At 37.6% G+C, this 20505-nt stretch overlaps 1 protein-coding gene and 1 pseudogene across 1 annotated transcript; both read right to left on the bottom strand.

Annotated features, from left to right (window-relative positions):
• Positions 1-368: 368 nt before the first annotated feature.
• On the bottom strand, positions 369-1292 carry LOC100426389 (olfactory receptor 51B6-like; annotated as a pseudogene).
• An 11233-nt stretch (positions 1293-12525) lies between these two features.
• On the bottom strand, positions 12526-13464 carry OR51B5 (olfactory receptor, family 51, subfamily B, member 5). The gene is given in 1 exon segment (NM_001193719.3): positions 12526-13464. A coding segment is annotated over 1 exon segment (939 nt).
• Positions 13465-20505: the final 7041 nt, after the last annotated feature.

The raw sequence follows: 20505 nt of genomic DNA, 5'->3' as shown, positions 1-20505 counted from the left end.
TCAGGCATACAGTAAATTATTAACCTGTTTTCCACGCAGTGTTGGGAAACTCCATCAAGCTATGTCATTCTACTATGTCTGTATAGATTCTGTAACCATTTCAAGTATCCTTGACCTCAGATAGGCATGAAGAGAAGTGATTCTGACAGAGTGGAAAATGACAACATAAAGCAAATCTATCTACCAATCAGAGCAACAAAACTAAGGTCAATGCCCTTAGGAGTGGGATGGGGACACAGAGAATTGGAGCAATGATTCTGTGTCTTTTAAATGACAGGAATGTCAGGTCTTTGGTTTTGAGCCACCTTGGAATCATATGACAAATCCATTCTGCAATGGGGAGATACCCCCAAAGTCATCAATTAGGTTCAAATTCTGTGAGAAGACAGAAGGCGACTGATGCCATTCTGTATCTGCTTGGTCTTAATACTATAGATTATTGGATTTATAAATGGGAGGAAGACAAAGTAGACATAGCTCATGATAATGTGAACTACATGTGGAACATTTTTTCCAAATCGATGAATGAGGGTTAGCCCAGTCACAGTGACATAAAAAACCAGAACACAGCTAATGTGAGAAATACAAGTATTTAGGGCCTTAGTCTGCTCCTTGCCTGAGGCAATTCCCATGACCTTCTTAAGGATCAGAATGTAAGAGATAAGGATAAGCACAAAGTCCAAGAAACCAGTTGATGAGAACAGGACTATAGGATAAAGTCTATTAAAGGTAAAGTCTGCACAGGCCAGTTTAATCACATCCTGGTGCAGGCAGAAGGCATGGGAGAGGACATGGGATCGACAGTAGGGGAATCCAGAGAGGGTGGTGATTATGGGCACAATTGGCATAATAAATCTCCTCATTAGAACCCTCAAACCTATCTTCACCATGGTGAGAATGGAGGTGTATCTCAGGAGATTACGGGTGCCAATAAAACAGTCATGGGCCATGACGAGTAACACTCTGGACTCCACAATAGAAAGGGAATGGATTAGACACGCCTGGAGGAAGCAGGCTCCATGGCTTATTTTCCTGTGATCCAGCTAGAAAATGCCAAGCACAGTGGGCATTATTGTCAAAGTTACACTAAGGTCTGTGGCTGCCAATATAGCCAGAGAGTAGTACATGGGCTCGTGAAGAGTGTAGTCTTCTCTGATAAAGAAGAGGGTGCCCTTGCCAAGGACTGTAGAGACACAGATGACAAAAAAGGAGATAGAACTCCAAGGATGAAATCTCTCCAGACCTGGAAAGCCAGTGAGGAGAAAAGCGGCAGCACTAATGGTGGGTGACATGGTGGATATCTGAGGAGAAACAAACAAAACAGCTCTCTAGATCAGCACTATGTGGTGGAAACAGAATTAGAGCTAAATATGTGATTTTAAATATTCTGGTAGTCACATTAAAAAGAATAAAAAGAAAAGTGATAAAATTAGTATTAATAACACATCTTATTTAAGCTACTATATCCAAAATATTATCATTTTAATAGATAATCAGCATAAAAATCATATATGAGATAGTTCCCACAATTTTTTTTTTTGTACAAATTTTTCAAAATCGAGTGCTTACACTTACAGAAAATTCTGACTCAAGCTAACCAGATGCTACTGTTTTGGACAGCACAGCTCTAGATCATACTACTTCATCCTCAGTTTCGACTACAGTAGGAGAATAGGAAGCCAGACATATTCAAAATTTGAGAAAGGTTATGGGTCAGTTGCTGGTTTGAAATATAAGGAGGTCACAAAAGAAGGAATGCAAGAAGCCCCTACGTACAGAACGGGCATCCTATCTAACAGTCTGAAAAAAAAAAAAAAAAAAAAAAAAAACTGGGACTTCAGAGCTCAGCAGTAGGAAACTGAACTCTGACAGCCAGGTGCGGTGGCTCACTCAAGCCTGTAATCCCAGCACTTTGGGAGGCCGAGGCGGGCGGATCACCTGAAGTCAGGAATTCCAGACCAGCCTGGCCAACATGGTGAAACTCTGTCCCTACCGAAAACACAAAAATTAGCCAGGTGTGGTCACAGGCGCCTGTAGTTCCAGCTACTTGGGAAGTTGGGGCAGCAGAATCGCTTGAACCCAGGAGGCACAGGTTGCAGGGAGCACGAGGTTGTGCCATTGCACTCCAGGCTGGGTGACAGAGCAAGACTCCATCTCAAAAAAAAAAAGGAAAAAAGAAAAGAAACTGAACTCTGACTATAATCTGAATGAACGTGGAAGCGAATTCTTTCCTAGAGCCTTCAGAAAAGAGCCCAGTTCTCCTGACATTTTGAATTTAACTTTATAATATCCTAAGCAGAAAACTCAGTTAAGCCTATTAGAGTGTAGACCTACAGAAATGTGATATAATAAACTAATCATGTTTTAAGCAGCTCAAGTTGCAGTAATTTGTGTATAACAATAGAAAACTAATGCAAAATATTACTATTATCCATATTTTATTAAGAGTTTATAGAGTTCTACAATAAACTAATATTTAGAGTTTATGTAAATTATTGTATCATTTATCTATTATCACAGAATTGTCACATGACAAAGTCCTGTATAACATCAATGGCTGACAACATTAAACATTTATTTTTCACTCTAATGCATGGTTCAACTTATTTAGGCTGGACTTGCCTGGGCAGCACTGATCATTTCTGCCCCATCTGCTCAGGTACATAGGGTGCAGCTGTATGTCCCCATCCTATTGTTTTCCTGTGTCTTTCTTCCTATATCTATCACCCTTTTGTTGTGTCTATTTCTATATCGTCTCTTATTTTGCCCTCTCTAACTAAACCCCAGATGTCTCTTTTGCATCACCCAGATTTTAGCATAAAACTTAGCACAAAATTTTTACTGTTTACATTCTTTTACTAGTCTCTCAGACCAGACCTAGTGGCTCTAACTCATTGTAGTAAAAAACACAGTTCTACTCCCACTCCAACACTAACATTGCTTACTTTACTAACTGTTGTATTAATACATCAGTGGCCCTGGAAGCAATGACAGAGTTTGACATATTGATTGTAAAGTCATTTATAAAATTTTAATTACTTCATGATTAACACATTGATCACTGACTGGTATGCTGATTGTTAAACTGACTTATGTAAAAACGATGACTTCAAAATATTACTAATATACTAATTGGCTAATGTATAAGCTGAAAATGTGGGAGCTACAAAGAAGAGGAAGAAGGAGGCAGAAAGGGAACATAGGTGGATGTAAGATAAAGAAAACCGAGCCTAGAGAACTGCATCCAGAGGAGGAGGAGATGTAGTATAGAGACCTACAGGTGTCATGGTGACCCCACCCTGCACATTCACTCCCAAACTCAGTCTCTTTCCTCTCTTGCCTCTTCCAAAGAAGATTTCTATTGAAGGAAAAGTGTTCCTAATAGCGCTGAGCTAATGAGAACTTCTAAATGTCAACTCAGAACTCTTAATTATTCATGTAAGCACCCACCACATAAAACTACCGTTTTTCTTTCAGAGTTAGCATTTTCTAAGAAGTTGAACTTCTGTGTTAAAGATTGATACATCTGGCAGAATCCATAGATACAGATATCTTGCCTCTTTTCTCTATTTACCCTCTTGCAACAACTATGTGGTGGAAGAGAAGTCCAAGAATATTGTTCTTTATTTTCCTCTCAATTGTCGTCATTTCATTCTCCCATAGTCACTAGAGCCTGACCTGAGGTATCAGAAATTAAGGGGAGAGTTGATTGCTAAGTCCTGGTGTAGAAATTAGTTTAAATGGTGTATCTGAAGACTGCTAACAGGGTTAATTTATGAGGTTATTTGTATTCAAAATTGTTCCCCAATATCTCTCTTGATGCTGGATAATTAGGCTGCTGGGATTCTTTTTTCAAGCCTCTTTTGGAGAAGGAAGTGGGCTCCAGAACTATGTTCTAAAGTCCCATATTTTCTTTGCAAAAAGAAAACAGAATTGTAGCTTCATCCAGCAGACGGAAGTCATGCTATCAAACCACCTTTGCCTTGTATGATTCCCCACCTCAAAAAGAAGATACCGTGAAGCCTACTCTTGTTATTCCCTAATCCTGTAGTCAATAAGCTCACTCAACTTAGACAAAGCTTGATAAATCCCTCACACTTAATCTTTTCTTGGTTTCAAATAAGATTGTTTGTTATATGTACTCACAAATGAGTACTGCTGATAAGTTCTTTCAAACAATAAGCTTGTTTTCTGTCTCTTGGTAAGTCTTGCCCAAGAATCAAGAGTTACTGCTTCTGGAGCAATATAAATCAAGTTTAAAAAATCTTATTTACTTTAAGTGTCCTGTAGTAATGTTAAAAAGGGGACATAGTGGAGGTATTCCTTACATCCCTGGCTTTCTCTGATAATTTGTACTTGAATACAATACTCGTAGTCTGTCCGAGAAATAAGGATCTGAGAATTTCTATTGTCTCATCAGTCTTGTGTCCTAAATTTATCCTGGAACTTCACCCAACTATGAGATTTTTAAAATGAATATGGGTGCTTCATGATGAACCATGCGCGTCACATCTTGGCCCCTGACATTTCACATCAGTTAAGTTCCTCCTGAACTGCCATCTGCTCATAGGTCTTTCTAAATATAAGTAGAACAGTAGCAGGAAATCATGATTAAGAGTCAGTCTCTGGAAATGGCTTAAGTCTGAAAGTTTGTGTGTCCCGTTTGTACTCAGTGAAAATTAAGGTTTGGATTGATTTAGGGGAGCCATGCTTTGAATTTAAAATGAGGTGGGGGTAGTAAGACCCGGATATATTGATTTAATTTCAGGCTGCCCTCCTGTTTCATTAGTAGGTATATTGACCCTCTCACTGGTAGTACACTAATCTTCTGCCCCATAAATATGACTCTATTCCTGGAAACATCACTTATCCTAGAACAGATATAAAGTAATTTCCTGCAGACTGCCCCAGAGTTGGGATAAAATCTCATGTGAAGTGACACTGTTGGTGGAGGATAAGCCTCCAGAGAATAGGAACAACTATTATCAGTCAACACTCAAAGTCACCAAGCTTAGGGGCACTGGGAGGAATTAGGCAGGGCACCCAAAGTATCTTCTATTTCCTTAAGTAGCCATTTATCTGTCTCTCCTTCATGTGTTTTCTAAGACCTTGTTCATTCTTTTCGTATTTCCTGCTGTATTGCCTGTGAAGTGAAGTATCATATCACAGCAGCATAATCTCAGATTGGGAAGGACCTCCATCTCCTGTAATAAAAGCCTTCTTTGATGCAGTGTTTCCTGACAAGGGTCATCCATTGAGTGCTTGTATCCTTCTAAATCATATAACTCAATATTTATTAGAATATCAGTTCTGAAAACACTCAGTCAGTCATATTATTAGAAATTGCCTAGCTTTTTAAAATGAAAATATTTTTCTGGTCTTCCCATTCGTTGGCTCTTGGCCTGAGCTCTGGTGTCACAGTCTATATCTAACTGCTGCCCTATATTACATACGGCATATAGGAAGGCAATATTCAGGTATTATAAGCTTATATTACTAACGATTCAGGAAGGTCTCTATCCTAGGATTTTTGCTGTTTGTTGAGTAAGTCTGTGCTGACAATACCGGCTTCTTTTTTTTCTCTGTAGTTTGATTCTATTATCTGTCAGCCTGCTGGATTCCACAATCATCTCTGAAGATTCCATCCTTTAAATCATCCTCTACAGGCTCTGATGGTTAGTTTTATATGCCAATTTGACTGAGCCATGAAGTGCCCAAATATTTGTCAAACATCATTCTAGGTGTTTTTGTGAGGGTGTTTTCAGATGAGATTAATATTTACATTGGTAGATCAAGTAAAGCAGCCGGTCCTTCCTATTGCAGGCAGCTTCATCCAATCAGTTGAAAACCTGAATAGAACAAAAAGTCTGACCCTTCCCCAAATCAGAGAGAATTCTTCCTTATTGATAGCCTTCAAACTGGAATGTAGACCTTTTTTTCTGCCTTTAGATTGAACTGAAACATCAAAACTTCCTGGGTCTGAAGCCTGATGGTTTTTGGTTTGCAAGTACACCATCAATCCTCCTAGTTCTCAGGCCTTCAGACTTGGACTGGGACTAAACTACAGGGCTCTCTTGAGTTTTCAACTTGATGACTCACTTTGAATATCTTGGGACTTGCTTTCCTCTATGATCACATCTATTAATTCCTTATATTAGGTTGGTGCAACAGTAATTGCAGTTTTTTCCATTACTTTTATTTTAAATGCAGTGAATCACATTTATTAATTTCCATATTTTTATGTACATTCTAATTTTTTTAATCTTTATTTTTAAGTTCTGAGGTACACGTGCAGGATGTGCAGGTTTATTACATAGGTAAATGTGTGCAATGGTCGTTTGCTGTACCTATCAACCCATCACCTAGGTGTTAAGCCCAGCATGCATTAGTTATTTTTTCTAATGCTCTCCCTCACCACACCCCACCCCTGACAGGCTCCAGTGTGTGTTGTTCTGCTCACTGTTTCCATGTGTTCTCATTTTCATTGTTCAGCTCCCACTTCTAAATGAGAACATGTGGTGTTTGGTTTTCTGTTCCTGCATTAGTTTGCTAAGGATAATGGCTTTCAGCTCCATCCGTGGCCCTGCAAAGGGTATGATCTCATTCCTTTTTTTTTTTTTGGCTGTATAGTATTTCACTATGTGTTTTATGTACCACATTTTTTAAATCCAGTCTATCATTGATGGGCATTTGAGTTGATTCCATGTCTTTGCTATTGTGAATAGTGCTACAATGAACATACATGTGCATGTATCTTAGTAACAGAATGATTTATACTCTTTTAGGTATATACCCAGCAATGGGATTGTGGAGTCAAATGGTATTTTTGGTTCTAAATCTTTGAGGAATTTCCACACTGTCTTCCACAATGGTTGAACTAGTTTACATTCCCACCAACAGTGTAAAAGTGTTCCTATTTCTCTGCAGCCTTGTTAGCATCTGTTGTTTCTTGACTTTTTAATAATCAACATTCTGACTGACTTGAGATGGTATTTCATTGTGGTTTTGATGTGCATTTCTCTAATGATCAGTGATATTGAGACTTTTTTCGTATATTTGTTGGCCACATAAATGTCTTCTTTTGAGAAGTGTCTGTTCATGTCATTGCCCACTTTTTAATGGGGTTGTTTGTGTGTGTGTGTGTTTTCTCTTTTTTCTTTTTTTTTTTGTAAATTTGTTTAAGTTCCTCATAGATTCTGGATATTAGACCTTTGTCAGATGAATAGATTGCAGAAATTTTCTCCTATTCTGTAGGTTGCCTTTTTGCTCTGATGATAGTTTATTTTGCTATTTAGAAGCTCTTTATTTCATTTCATTTTTCTTTATTTTGAGATGAAGTGTCACTCTGTCACCCATGCTAGAGTGCAGTGGTGTGATCTTAGCTCATTGCAACCTCTGTCTCCTGGGTTCAAGCAATTCTCCTGCCTCAGCCTCCTGAGCAGCTGGGGTTACAGGTGCGCACTACCATACCCAGCAAAACATTGTTTAAAAATTATTTTTAGTAGAGATGGAGTTTCACCATGTTGGCCAGACTGTCCTTATACCCCTACCTCAAGTGATCCACCCACCTTGGCCTCCCAAAGTGCTGGGATTACAGGCATGAGCCACCACGCCCAATCTGTTTAGTTTAATTAGATCCCATTTGTCAGTGTTTGCTTTCATTGCAACTGTTTTTGACATTTTCATCATGAAATCTTTGCCTGTGCCTATGTCCTGAATGGTATTGCCTAGAATTTCTTCTAAAGTTTTTATAGTTTTGGGTTTTACACTTAAGTCTTTAATCCATCTTGAGTTAATTTATGTATAAGGTATAAGGTAGGGGTCCAGTTTCAATTTTCTGTATATGGCTAGCCAGTTCTCCCAGCACAATTTATTAAATAGGGAATCCCTTCCCCATTACTTGTTTTTACCAGGTTTGTTGAAGATCAGATTGTTTTAGATGTGCGGTCTTACTTCTGAGTTCTCTATCCTGTTCCATTAGTCCGTGTGTCTGTTTTTGTATCAGTCCCATGTTGTTTCAGTTACTGTCACCTTGTAGTATAATTTGAAGTTGGGTAAATCCTGTTGATTCTATTATTCTGGAGAACAATGACTAACATAGGGCCATCTCATTTATTTTTGAGGCGCTTTGTCACTAATCACTATCATCTGTCAGTTTGGTGGCATGTACTTGAAATCAAGGGACATAAATTTTTTATATTTTCCCATAAAATAAATTTTGTCTATGAGTTTATTAATAACAATGACTGTGTCTAAGGATTTGGGCTATAAAATCAAAACAGATTTACATTCTTTAATTGGACATGGAGACCTCTGGGTCCTTAATCATTTCTAATCATCCTTGCTGCCCAATTTAATACTCATATAATCTAGTAAGTATCTTTAAATTCACCTTTCATTTACCCTATAAAAATCTTCATCTTTGGTGAAGGAACCCAGCAATTATTCGTTAACGCAATGAATAAAGTTCATCTGCCCCTTATCTAGTATAAATTCATTTTATATAGGAGGAAAAGTGATCTGTCAACTCATTAGACCATACATATTTTTTCAGTGGGTCTCTAAGATTCTTCCATGTCTTCTTAATCATTTCTAAGATTGACTTATTTATTTTGTCTACAGGAATGCACACTTAGCCTTTCATTTCCTCAATCAAATTAAATATTCCTATGGTATATTATCCCTTCAAGCCCATACTATACAATTATAATATTATTTGAAAAAGAAAGGATGGTATTTGGAAATGGCTTTTTAAAATTCATATTCTTTTACACCTTAGATTTCCTATAACTACATGCTACTTATTTATCTTAATAGGCACCATGAAATTTATTCCTCATGAGGTCCTTCTCTATATAAGTTATATTTTTTCAGTTTTGAATGATCAAAAGCTGAATTACAGTCTTCACCTGCTGTAAGAAGGTGGTTCACCAGTTTGTTAGTCCACTGGGCCACTCCGAACTATACTCTTCTGATGAGCACAAACTTATGTGCAGTGTTTCCTGGGAGATAGTGTTATAAGTAGGCTTCTTTTTCTAACTTTCATTTTAAGTTCAGGAGTACAAGAGCACGTTTGTTACATAGGTAAACTTGTGTCATGAGGGTTTGTTGTACAGATTATGTCATCACTCAGGATTAAGCCTAGTACCCATTTGTTACTTATCCTGATCCTCTCCCTCTTCTCACCCTCCAGCCTCCAACAGGCCCCAGTGTGTGATGTTCCCTTCCATGTGTCCATGTGTTCTCATCATTTAGCTCCCACTTGTAAGTGAGAACATGTAGTATTTGGTTTTCTGTTCCTGTATTAACTTGCTAAGGCTTCTAATAGTACATAGCATTTTACCACAGGAAGACTTGTAGGAGATCACAGAAAGTTCTACATTTTATGATAATACTAACATATTGTGTTTATGATGATTGTTAAAATGGGTTTGGAATAGAAAAATATGTCTAAGTGGACTTCCACCATGTAGCCTTCTGTATAAATAAGTTTGAGATAATTATTTAGTTTTCCCTCCCACCAATGTCCTGTGTCTGTATTCATCCTACAGCATCTTCTCAATAAATTTAGTTTTTCACTTTCTTTCAGTCATAAAGGAACTTCTTAGACAGGGAGAATAACTTCATAAATCATTCATCAATGGTCAACTTTCCTGCCATTTTTAGGTTCCATTTCCTGTATTTTAGAAAAAGAGGCAGCTCTTCTACCTAACAGTATTTTCCAGTTTTAAATAATAGTTAGAGAAGATTCACATATCTGTAACTGAGATGATATAATTTTTAATAGTCTTTGGTTATAAGTGACTGAAACTCAACTGAAACTAGGCTGAACAAAATAAATTACAAGAAGAGGAGTTTATTAGGCTGTGGAATCAAAAAAAGATTCAAACTGTCCTCCTTGTCCCTGAGTCTAAGGAAAACATGGAATCAGGGATTTGAAGATTCTTTGTATTTATTATCAGTTCTTTATCTACAATTTACTTTAAATACTTATTACAGTTTGAAGTCACTTGCCTGATGAAAAACATTGTCATTAACGATTTTAAGTATTGCATTTTAGTACTTCTACCACAATAAAAGCATGACTGGTTTTTTTTGCAATGTCATATTGAAAAATTATTTTTAAAAAAGTTCTACTGCAGTTAAGAGTTTGGAGATACAATGCAAAATACCAGTTTTCATAGGGAACAATATTTTTGAAGTAGAAAGAGGAGAAATTTTCAGAAAAATGAAGTAGGTACTACTTCTATAAGCATGATGGAATATAAGGCAAAAAGTAGAAGCCACTAAGGATAGACTATTTTAGTGGCGTACCATTCACACGGGCCTTATAATTAGAAGATATAAATTTGAATCACGACTATACCACTTATAAATTTTATGCCCTTGGAGGGAATATTTAACTTTTTATATTAAATTTCCCCATCAAGAAAACAGTGATAATATCTACCTCACAATATTTTTATGAATAAAATAAGTTGTGGATGTGGTAGAGCATAATTAAGGGACATATGTTTGGTTTTATGAATGAAAGTAGGACAAAAACCTACCATCACATACATGCACTCACACTCACAATTTATTCAGACTGTGTTGCTCAGATGACATGGAGTGACAAGGATTTAAAAAATGATAAAGCCTATAGCTTTTTTATGTGCTCAGTTTTTTCACAATTATGTCTCTTATTTATTTATTTATTTATTTATTGAATAATAAATAATAAATATAAGAGTCTTGCTCTGTTGCCCAGGCTGGAGTGCAGTGGCACGATCTCGGCTCACTGCAAGCTCCGCCTCCTGGGTTCACGCCATCCTCCTGCCTCAGCCTCTGGAGTAGCTGGGACTACAGGCGCCTGCCATAACGCCTGGCTAATTTTTTTTTATATATTTTTAGTAGAGACAGGGTTTCACCGTGTTCACTAGGATGGTCTCGATCTCCTGACCTTGTGATCCGCCCACCTCGGCCTCCCAAAGTGCTGGGATTACATCACAATTACATCTCTTAATGAAACAGAATATAAATGAGGACTGCAGTTTTTCTTAAGTTGGACTCTCTATGAGCAAAGCCTGAGATAGGGATTCAGATGTGTGCAATTTATTAATGAATGCTGTCAGGAGACAGGGAGCAAGGAAAAACAGTGTAGACCGAGAAAGGAGGTAAGCAAGTGTATAGTCACGGCTGGAGCTTAGTTTCAGAAGGCAAGAGGGTCAGTATTTGCCTATGGCCTGCTTCCTGGGGAGCAGGGGCCATTTTCTTCATGAGACATTTCCTACTAAGTTGAGAACAACAACCTGCAGAAAGCAGAAACCATGAACAATGAGCAGCCAACATTCACAGATGCACAGTTCTGTAAAATGATCTGGGCAAAACACCAAAGACATAAACAGTATCTTCTATATAGTCCCCTCTCCTGTCTCACTGAAGTATTATTTTTGCTCTGATTAAAGTGTAATTAAGGCGTAACCTCTCTCTTTTTAGGATATTTTAAATTGAGTTATGGGTCGCTTCCTAACTCATTAGACAATTTTAATCAAGTGAGAATGACATTATTTTATTCTTCCAGAAATTTATACTTCTTAAATGGAATCAGGATGTATGTATAGAAAGCAATCATTCTTCAAAAAAATGCAAAAGCCTATTTTTTGTGTCTTCAGATCTTGTTCATAGCAAAAGGAGGTGAAGAAACTGTCCCTTCTGCTAATTCAGACTAGTTAGCCACAGGTAGATATCTGGGGATGGCCTCAACATCAGAGCTAGCAATTAGGGTAGTGGGATAAGAATCAGAGCAAGATAGAAGGAGGTACTGACTGTGTCTACATCCTCTCATTTATCCATGATTCCTCTTCTCACATTTTTTTTTTGTTGTTGTTGTTGTTACAAGTTTGTCAGAAGGTACTGTCTTGAGGAATAAATATGAGTTTATTGTTTTTGAGACAAATTCATGATCATTTGATTGAGGGAGAAGGAACCAACTAGACTGTTGGGATGATGAGTGATTAGTTCACTGATCAAAGAAGATTTTATTCTTTTTTGCAGGAAAATTCCTGAACTTCAGTGACCAAATTTATAGGTTCCCATTGTTTGTATGGACATCTGCAGAGGAATTCATAGGAGTTGGAAATTGGATTTGATATAGTAAACCAAGCTCTATTCCATTTCACTCAAACCAACTAATAATTTTATATTTTTATGACTCTGTTACTATCTGCTAACTTTATACCATGAAATAAACATGTTAGTTACATTATAGACATACCCATAGATGCCTAAGGTATTGTTATCACAATAATTTAGTGGAAAGCTTAGAGAAATATTCTGTATACAGGAATGCAACAAAAATTTGTACAAACTACATTTAGCTAAAGAGTTGGGCTTAAAGAGATACCTTAGGGAAACTTAAAGCTCTATTTTAACACCTATTTTACCAAGTCATATGAGCATGTATGCTAGATATGAGACTTCTTTGTTCTCCTGCTAAATATTAGAGTGTTTACATTTTGTGAGAGTGACTGTGATGGTTGGAGATCAGGTTCCAATTCTATGGGTAGTAAAAAGGTGAAGAATGCCATTCTTAATCTGCTTGGTCTTGACACTATATATTATAGGATTCATTAGTGGAGGGAACAGAAAATAGACATAGCTCATAATGAGGTGAACAATATGTGAAACCTGCTTTCCAAAACGATGAATCAGAGATAATCCAATCACTGCAACATAGAAAACCAGGACACAGCAGATATGGGAGACACAGGTATTGAGAGCCTTAGCCCTCTCCTCTCTGGAGGCAATGCTCAGGACAGTCTTGAGTATCAACACATAGGAGATGAAGATAATCAGAGAATCTAGCACAAATATAAAGACCACAAGCACAACTGGGTACAGTTGGTTGAAGGTGGTATCAGCACAGGCCAGTTTAATGACATCCTGGTGAAGGCAGAATGCATGTGAAAGAACATGGGAGTGACAATAGAGAAAAAAATAGAGGGGCATGATTGGGGGAACAACAGATACAAATCCCCTAATCAGAACTCCCAGCCCAATCTTCACTATTCGAGTAGTAGTAAGTATGGAGGTATATCTAAGAGGGTTGCAGATGGCAATAAAACGGTCATAGGCCATGGCAAGCAGAATGCCAGACTCGACAAAGGAAAGTGAGTGTATAAAGTAGGCCTGGGAAAAGCAGGCTGCGCTTCCAATCTCCCTATAATCCAGCCAGAGGACTCCCAGCACCGTGGGCATTGTGGTCAGGGTCAGCCCCAGGTCTGTGGCAGCCAGCATGGACAGAAAGAAGTACATGGGCTCATGAAGATTGTGATCTTCCTTAATGAGAAGAAGGAGGGTGCCATTGCCAAAAAGGACAGACATATAGATGAACAAGAAAAATAAGGAAATCCAGTGATGAGCTGCCTCCAAGCCTGGAAAACCAGTCAACAGGAAGGGATGTGAGCTGCCGTTGGACCACATCCTGGGTTTATTGAGTTTATATAGAAGAAATGTCTTTCTGTTTCTGTTATTACCACAATGCGCAGTTTTACCTTCAGGGTATCACTTCGACCATATGATTCTCAGAATTTATCCCTAAAGACAAAAATGACATCAATATAAGTGATTGTTTCTCAAAATGCATTCTTAGGATTACCTATACTATTTGTATTCTTAACTGCACATTCCAGGATCTATCTCCTACCTACTTAATCAAATTCTTGGAGTTTCAAGTGTTTATATGCATTTAAGCATTCTCTTCAGAAAAATTTTTATGTAAACTTCAACTCTAAACTGTTTCCCTTAACTATGCAGATTTTAAAGAATCCATATTCTATGGGGCATTCAAAGGGATTTCAAGGATCCTAACACTAATTTTTTTCTAGTCTACTACTTAAACCTGTAATTGCCTTCACAATACTGATCCCTAATCCACATTTTCCTGCATATAAAGACTTATCTGAATTATCAGCTAAAGTCTCAACAGCCTAAGAAAGAAAAGTATGGGAAGAGAAACTCTGCCACTACCACTGTAGCTAAGGAGCAGACAGAGAAAGAAACACTTGGCCTCCCGATTTCATGGACTAGTGATGGGGAACAGACATTCACGATTGGTGTGAATTACCCTCTTGTTGGATACTTCAGTACTACTCACTACTTGTGACAATGGCTCAGTCTAATTGTAAGTTAGATAATCATAGACTTTGGGGCTGGAATAAATGATTAGGCCAGCCAAAGACATCACTTATAATAGTGTATCTCCTTCAGTTTAAACATCTTACTGTTTCTTATTTACAAGTAGTGTCTTTTTCTTTTTTAATTATTTTTCCATAGGCCCCCTCAAGTAATTCCCTAGAATCTGACCTCTCTCGTTTCAAGTTCTCCATTTGTATTTAAACAACCATCTTCCTGGTTTCCTTCCCTTTATCCCCAGCCATAGGCTTCTGAATCTGTTCTCCCCAATACTGAGTGAGAGCTATTTCACTGCTTAAACAGGGTGCTGTCTTTTACTGAAGAGAAGAGATTAGTCCTTTGATAAGGTTTTAATATTCCTTCTGCCTCGAGACTAGGGACTTCTTGCATATAGAAATGTGTTTATTTGCTTTGCTCAATCCCTTGCAAAGTATCTAACATGTGGCCGATATACATTCTTCAGTTCACCTAATATTTTTGAACGCCCATCATGAATGGCGTTTAAAGCTCTCTGGAATTAAATGGTAATAAGACAAAGTCCCTAATCTTATAAACCATAAATTAAGTTGAAAAATAAGTAAGACAATTTTAAATAAATATAAGTGCAAGTTTAACATAAAACAGTACTGTTCGATGTAGATTAATTGGATGGTATTGTATACAAGTTAGTATAGCAGTTTGAGGGACCTAGAACTGCACCTGTGAGGAGGTCCCATTTGAGCTGCGACTTCAATAAAAAATGAAACCTGACCATATACAGACCTAGAGGAAGACTATTCCAGAGGGAAAATCAGCATAACTGGCGTTTGATAAGAAAACAGGAGAGGGACAATAGAAAATGTCAAGGAAGCAGGTAGTAATCAGGTGTCATAGGGCCTTATAGACCACAACGGGATTTTTGTTTTGTTTTTATTATAAATGTAGTGAAGATATTAGAACATTTTGAAAATCACAATAGAAAATAGTGTGGTGACATATTCTGAATTGTATTTTTAAATTACTCACTTAGACTGCTATGTGAAGAATACTAAGCAAGAGACAAGAGAAGAGATGAGTTAGAAAGCTATTTTAAAAATCCATATGAAGAGTGATGGCAACCTTGACTAGGAGAGAAGCAGGGGAAATGAAAAAAAGAGAAAAATACAAAAACTTAAACAGATACAGACGCATTTTTGAGGTAGTGCGAAGATTTGCTGATATATTAAAAATGAGAGTTGGGGAAAAGTGAAATGAGGCTTCCCCTACATTTCTGTTTGAACAAATGAAAGAATGCTGAAGCCATTTACTCAAAATGGAATTCTGAGGGGGATACACATTTACTTGTGAGGAAATCGAGAGTCATTAGTAAATATAGCTGAGTTAGAGCAAATTCATTCCTTGCTTTTTGTTGTTGTTGTCCCATACCAGAACAACTTCTTGAAGTTGTTTTTATCCAAAATTAAAAAGATGTTCTTATCCAAATATACCCCTTCAGAGTTACTTTGTCAGTGTAAGGCACTACCCTAAAGATGCCACCAAAGAAAATGATCCTCTTACCTTCCACCCGTATAGATGAGATCTAACTGTAACAGTTTCAGTGAAGAGGTGCCAGACAACTGGGCATGAGGCAACAACTCAGCACTTTTGGCTTGATTATAAGGAATAAAAAATTGAAAGAATCATTTTTCAGCATCCATATTCTGTCCTAGGACCGAGAGACATAAACCAGAATTCAGTGCCTATTGAACACACGATGAGTGATGTGTATTTTTCAGTTACTAGACGCGAAGATGATCCAGCTTAGTTCCTCCCCTTCTGTGTTCTATGTACAACTTCATTTCTCTGTCAACACTCTTACTTCTCTGACATTTCAGCAATAATCTCCTTTAACCCAATCTTTCACTGTATCTCAGCTTTGTGAAAAATTCCTTCTTATAAAAGAATATGCAGCACAAATGATGAATCGCTACAGGGAAGCTAACCAAAGTATAAGGCAATGATTGTATTTTGCCAATAACATGCAACTTAAAGTTTCCCCTTCTCCATTCCCAAGAATTCCATGCAGACATACCTTGTAATGCAGCTATAATAGTGATCTATGGACTCACTCTACTTTGTTTTGTGGAAAATTCCCGTGTCCTCAGCTAGTTGCAGCTGTAGGTTTCTAAGAAGAAAGACAGTAAGAGAAGAGATAAAAGCTGAGGAAAAAAATATAAGGAAGGAAAAAGATCACAAAGACTGAGGTTAGAACCAAGAAGAAGATTCTATAATTGAACACCTAGAAAATCAGATAAAGTTCTGCCATTTGCAGCCATAATTTTTCTCTGCTTTGTTTAAAAAGCAAAATCTAGTAGAATAAGGGTGCCTTCCTGTTCATCTCTTAGAAAGGAAAGGAGACATATGAGAGGGTCATATTCACATCACTGAGTACTGAAGGTATTAGGTAGTGGTTGGTAGCACTTGGAATTGTTTTTGAAATGCTGTCAACTTCTGGCTGAATTCTGTACACATATCCAAAGCTGTGGACTATTGAGATCCTTCAATAGGAAATCCTTCTCCTTATCTTTCTCTGGAGAGCTTATAGAAGAGTCTCCTAGTACACTCCTTACATGTCTAGGAGTATTTCACCATACTCCCATGTACCATAACTTGATTGATGGTGAGGAGGAGCAGGATTATTGTGTCTTGCCTAAAGACTCAGATCATGTTGTTCCTTCTCAACATCTGTTAAGAGAAGCAGTCACTGAGGTTATTAATAAAGACAGCACCTTCCCAGATGTCTCCCTTTTATAGCCAACTTGGACCTTAAGGAATATTTACTCTGTATTAACTCCTCCTTTGAGGGAGGTGTAACACTTAATTAGTCCTCCAAAACTCTTAAATAATCTTTTTCCAAACAAAGTTACTGAGCTAATCAAGCCACTGGTAGGAACTTTATGTGTGGGGAATCAGACAGCCTGTCTTCATAGCCGCAGCAGACTCTGGTATCATCTTTGGGAGGTAATTTATTCCCTATACTTACTTCAAAGGTCAAATCTTTCCCAGTTTATCTCAAGAGAAAGCTGTATATCTTCTTGGCCTATGTAATCTGAATTTCAATTATGTTTCCTGCTTGGTTTAGATCAGAGAAACCTTGAAAGTAGAGAGCTAATAGACGAGAGTCAATATAATAAAATTCAGGCAGCCTTCTCTAGTACCCAATGTGAACCCACAATCTGCAGTTATCACTAACTATTCCCTTGTTGAGTTTAATCCACCAGAAGTTTTCTCTTTCCCAGGGGATGCAGCAGGCATGCTCATCACTACGGTGCTTCAGCCAAGCACACCACATCACTTTAGTCCCAGGGACTGTAATATTTTTGGTTTCCCCTCCAGTCCTGACAGGAACTACTCTGCCTATTATTGGTTTTAAGGGGAAATAGACTTATATTACCAGAAGAACAAATTTCCTTTCACTGAATAAATTATTCATCTGTTACTATGCTTTGTTATAATTAATGTAATGATCAATGCAAATCAAAGACTATCACTAACTGTTATGAATTGAATCATGTCCCAACCCAAAATTTATATATTAAAGTAGTAACCCCTAGTAACTGAGAATGTGGCTGTATTTAGAGATAGGTCTTGAAAGAAGTGATTAAGTTAAAATGAGGTCATTAGGGTGTATCCTAATTGAATATGACTTGTGTCCTTATAGGAAGAGGAAATTTGAATATGGACAGATACAAAGGGAAAACTATGTGAACACACAAGGAGAAGATGGCCATCTATAAGCCAAGGAGAGAGGGTTCAGAAGAAACCAACCCTGCCAACACCTTGATTCTGGACTTCTAGCCTTCAGAACTTATGAGAAAATTAGTTTCTGTGGTTTAAGCCATGCAGTCTATGGTACTTCGTTATGGAAGTGCTAGAAAATTCTCTAGCAATGTAAACATGGGCAAGCTACTTAACCTTTTCAATACTGAATGTATATTTAGGTATAAACTTAATAAATATGTATAGAAATTAATGCTGCCTATTACAAAATGCTGATGATAGACCTAGACAGGCTGATAAAACGTTCTTGGACACTTTATCAAAGAAATGAATACTTACGTTTATACAAAGACTTGCACATGAGTGTTCATAAAAGCTTTATTTTTATCATTGCTAAAAACTGGGAACAACCCAAATGTTCTTCAATAGGTGAATAGATACACTGTGGTACCACTTGCAAAAGATTGCTGCTTAGCAATAAAAAAATAACAAACTATTAACACATGGAACTAGTGGATATATCTTGGAAAAATTCTGCTTAGTGAAAAAAAAAGCCAATGATTTCATCTACATAGTTTTATTGAAATGGTAAAGTTATCGATATGGAAATCAGCAGTTGCTATGATTTAGAGATAAAGAAGAAGAGTAAATGTTTCTAAAAAGAAGTAGTGTGAGGGAGCCTTGTGGAGATAGGTTTATTCTGTATTTTGACAGTGGTAGTATGCACATTAATCTAAACAGGTAATAAAATTGCATAGAACTATATACGTATACACAAATATATCAGTGCATGTAAAACTAATGGAATTTAAATAATCTGTGTGGATCATATCAATATCAATTTGCTGGTTCTGATAGTTATTCAAGATGTAACCACTAGGTAAAAATGGATTGAGATGTCCACAGGATCTCCCTTTATATTTTTTGCAACTTCTTATGAATCTATAATTATTTCAAAATAAAAGGTTAAGAAAACAAATGCCCTTAAAGTGAAGGACTTATTTATTTATTTTGCTTTTGGTTTTTTTTGTTTTTTTTTTTTTTTGCTTTTGTTTTTTTTTTTTGCTTTTTTATGTGGAAACTTTACTGAAACTCCAGATAAGCATCAGTCTCTGTGAAACTTTGGTGACCACAGGTGCAGTTGAAAACCAGTAAAACCCTGCAGATATTTTTGGAATATCTGGATAATATGTTCATTGGTCTGTAAGTGATGAGAACTGAAATTAGATTGGACATACAAATCTGCAAGTTCTTGGAAAATGGCCTCCAAATATAACATATTAACAAAGAAATTGTTGTAGACATGAGATACATGTAGACATGTTGTAGACATGTTGTAGTCCAGAATCCCCTTTAGAGAAAGACTTCCTGGTCAGGCACAGTGGCTCAAGCCTGTAATCCCAGACTTTGGGAGGCCGAGGCAGGTGGATCACCTGAGGTCAGGAGTTTGAGACCAGCCTGGCCAACATGGTAAAACCCCATCTCTATTAAAAATACAAAAATTAGCCAGGTATGGTGGTGGGCTCCTGTAATCCCAGCTACTCAGGAGGCTGAGGCAGGAGAATCGCTTGAACCTGGGAGGCAGAGTTTCCAGTGAGCCAAGATTGCATCACTGCGTTCCAGCCTGGGCGACAAAGCAAGACTCTTAAAAAAAGAAAAAAAAAGAAATGAAAAAAGGGAGAGAGAGAGAGAGGGAGAGATTTCCTGCCTTGCTCTGGGAATGTGTCAGCAGACAGTCTTCCACTCTCAGCTCATACAGGACCCTCAGCTGCACAGAACCACTTTGCCCGAAGCCAAGACTTTCCTGGGGCAACTCACATCTGATGACTAAGTGAGGCAGGGTTTTGAAAACCTGGCCATTTCCCCCAATGTGGGGTAATATCGTTGGGTAATACTTGCTTCACAGCTTTCTCCTAGATTGGTCAAGCCTTTGCCAGCCTGTATCTCAGTCTGATTTCTTTCTCTGACCAATTCTACCTCCTCCTTCTTTCTTTCAAAGGTATTGCTTTCTAGTAAATACATTTTACTTTAAAAAGTGTCAGTATCTAGATAAGTGTCAGTATCTAGATAAGTGTCAGTATCTAGATAAGTGTCAGTATCTAGATAAGTGTCAGTATCTAGATACTGACACTTTTTAAAGTAAAATGTATTTACTAGAAAGCAATACCTTTGAAAGAAAGAAGGAGAAGGTAGAATTGGTCAGAGAAAGAAATCAGACTGAGATACAGGCTGGCAAAGGCTTAGGACAGACTGGATTAAGAAAATGTGGCACATATACACCATGGAATACTATGCAGCCATCAAAAAGGATGAGTTTGTGTCCTTTGTAGGGACATGGATGCAGCTGGAAACCATCATTCTTAGCAAACTATCACAAGAACAGAAAACCAAACACCACATGTTCTCACTCATAGGTGGGAACTGAACAATAAGATCACTTGGACTCGGGAAGGGGAACATCACACACCAGGGCCTATCATGGGGAGGGAGTGGGGGAGGGGGGAGGGATTGCATTGGGAGTTATACCTGATGTAAATGACGAGTTGATGGGTGCTGACGAGTTGATGGGTGCAGCACAGCAACATGGCACAA

Source organism: Macaca mulatta, chromosome 14 (genome assembly GCF_049350105.2).
Source record: "Macaca mulatta isolate MMU2019108-1 chromosome 14, T2T-MMU8v2.0, whole genome shotgun sequence".
NCBI lineage: Eukaryota > Metazoa > Chordata > Mammalia > Primates > Cercopithecidae > Macaca > Macaca mulatta.
This window is presented reverse-complemented; position numbering and strand designations above follow the sequence as displayed.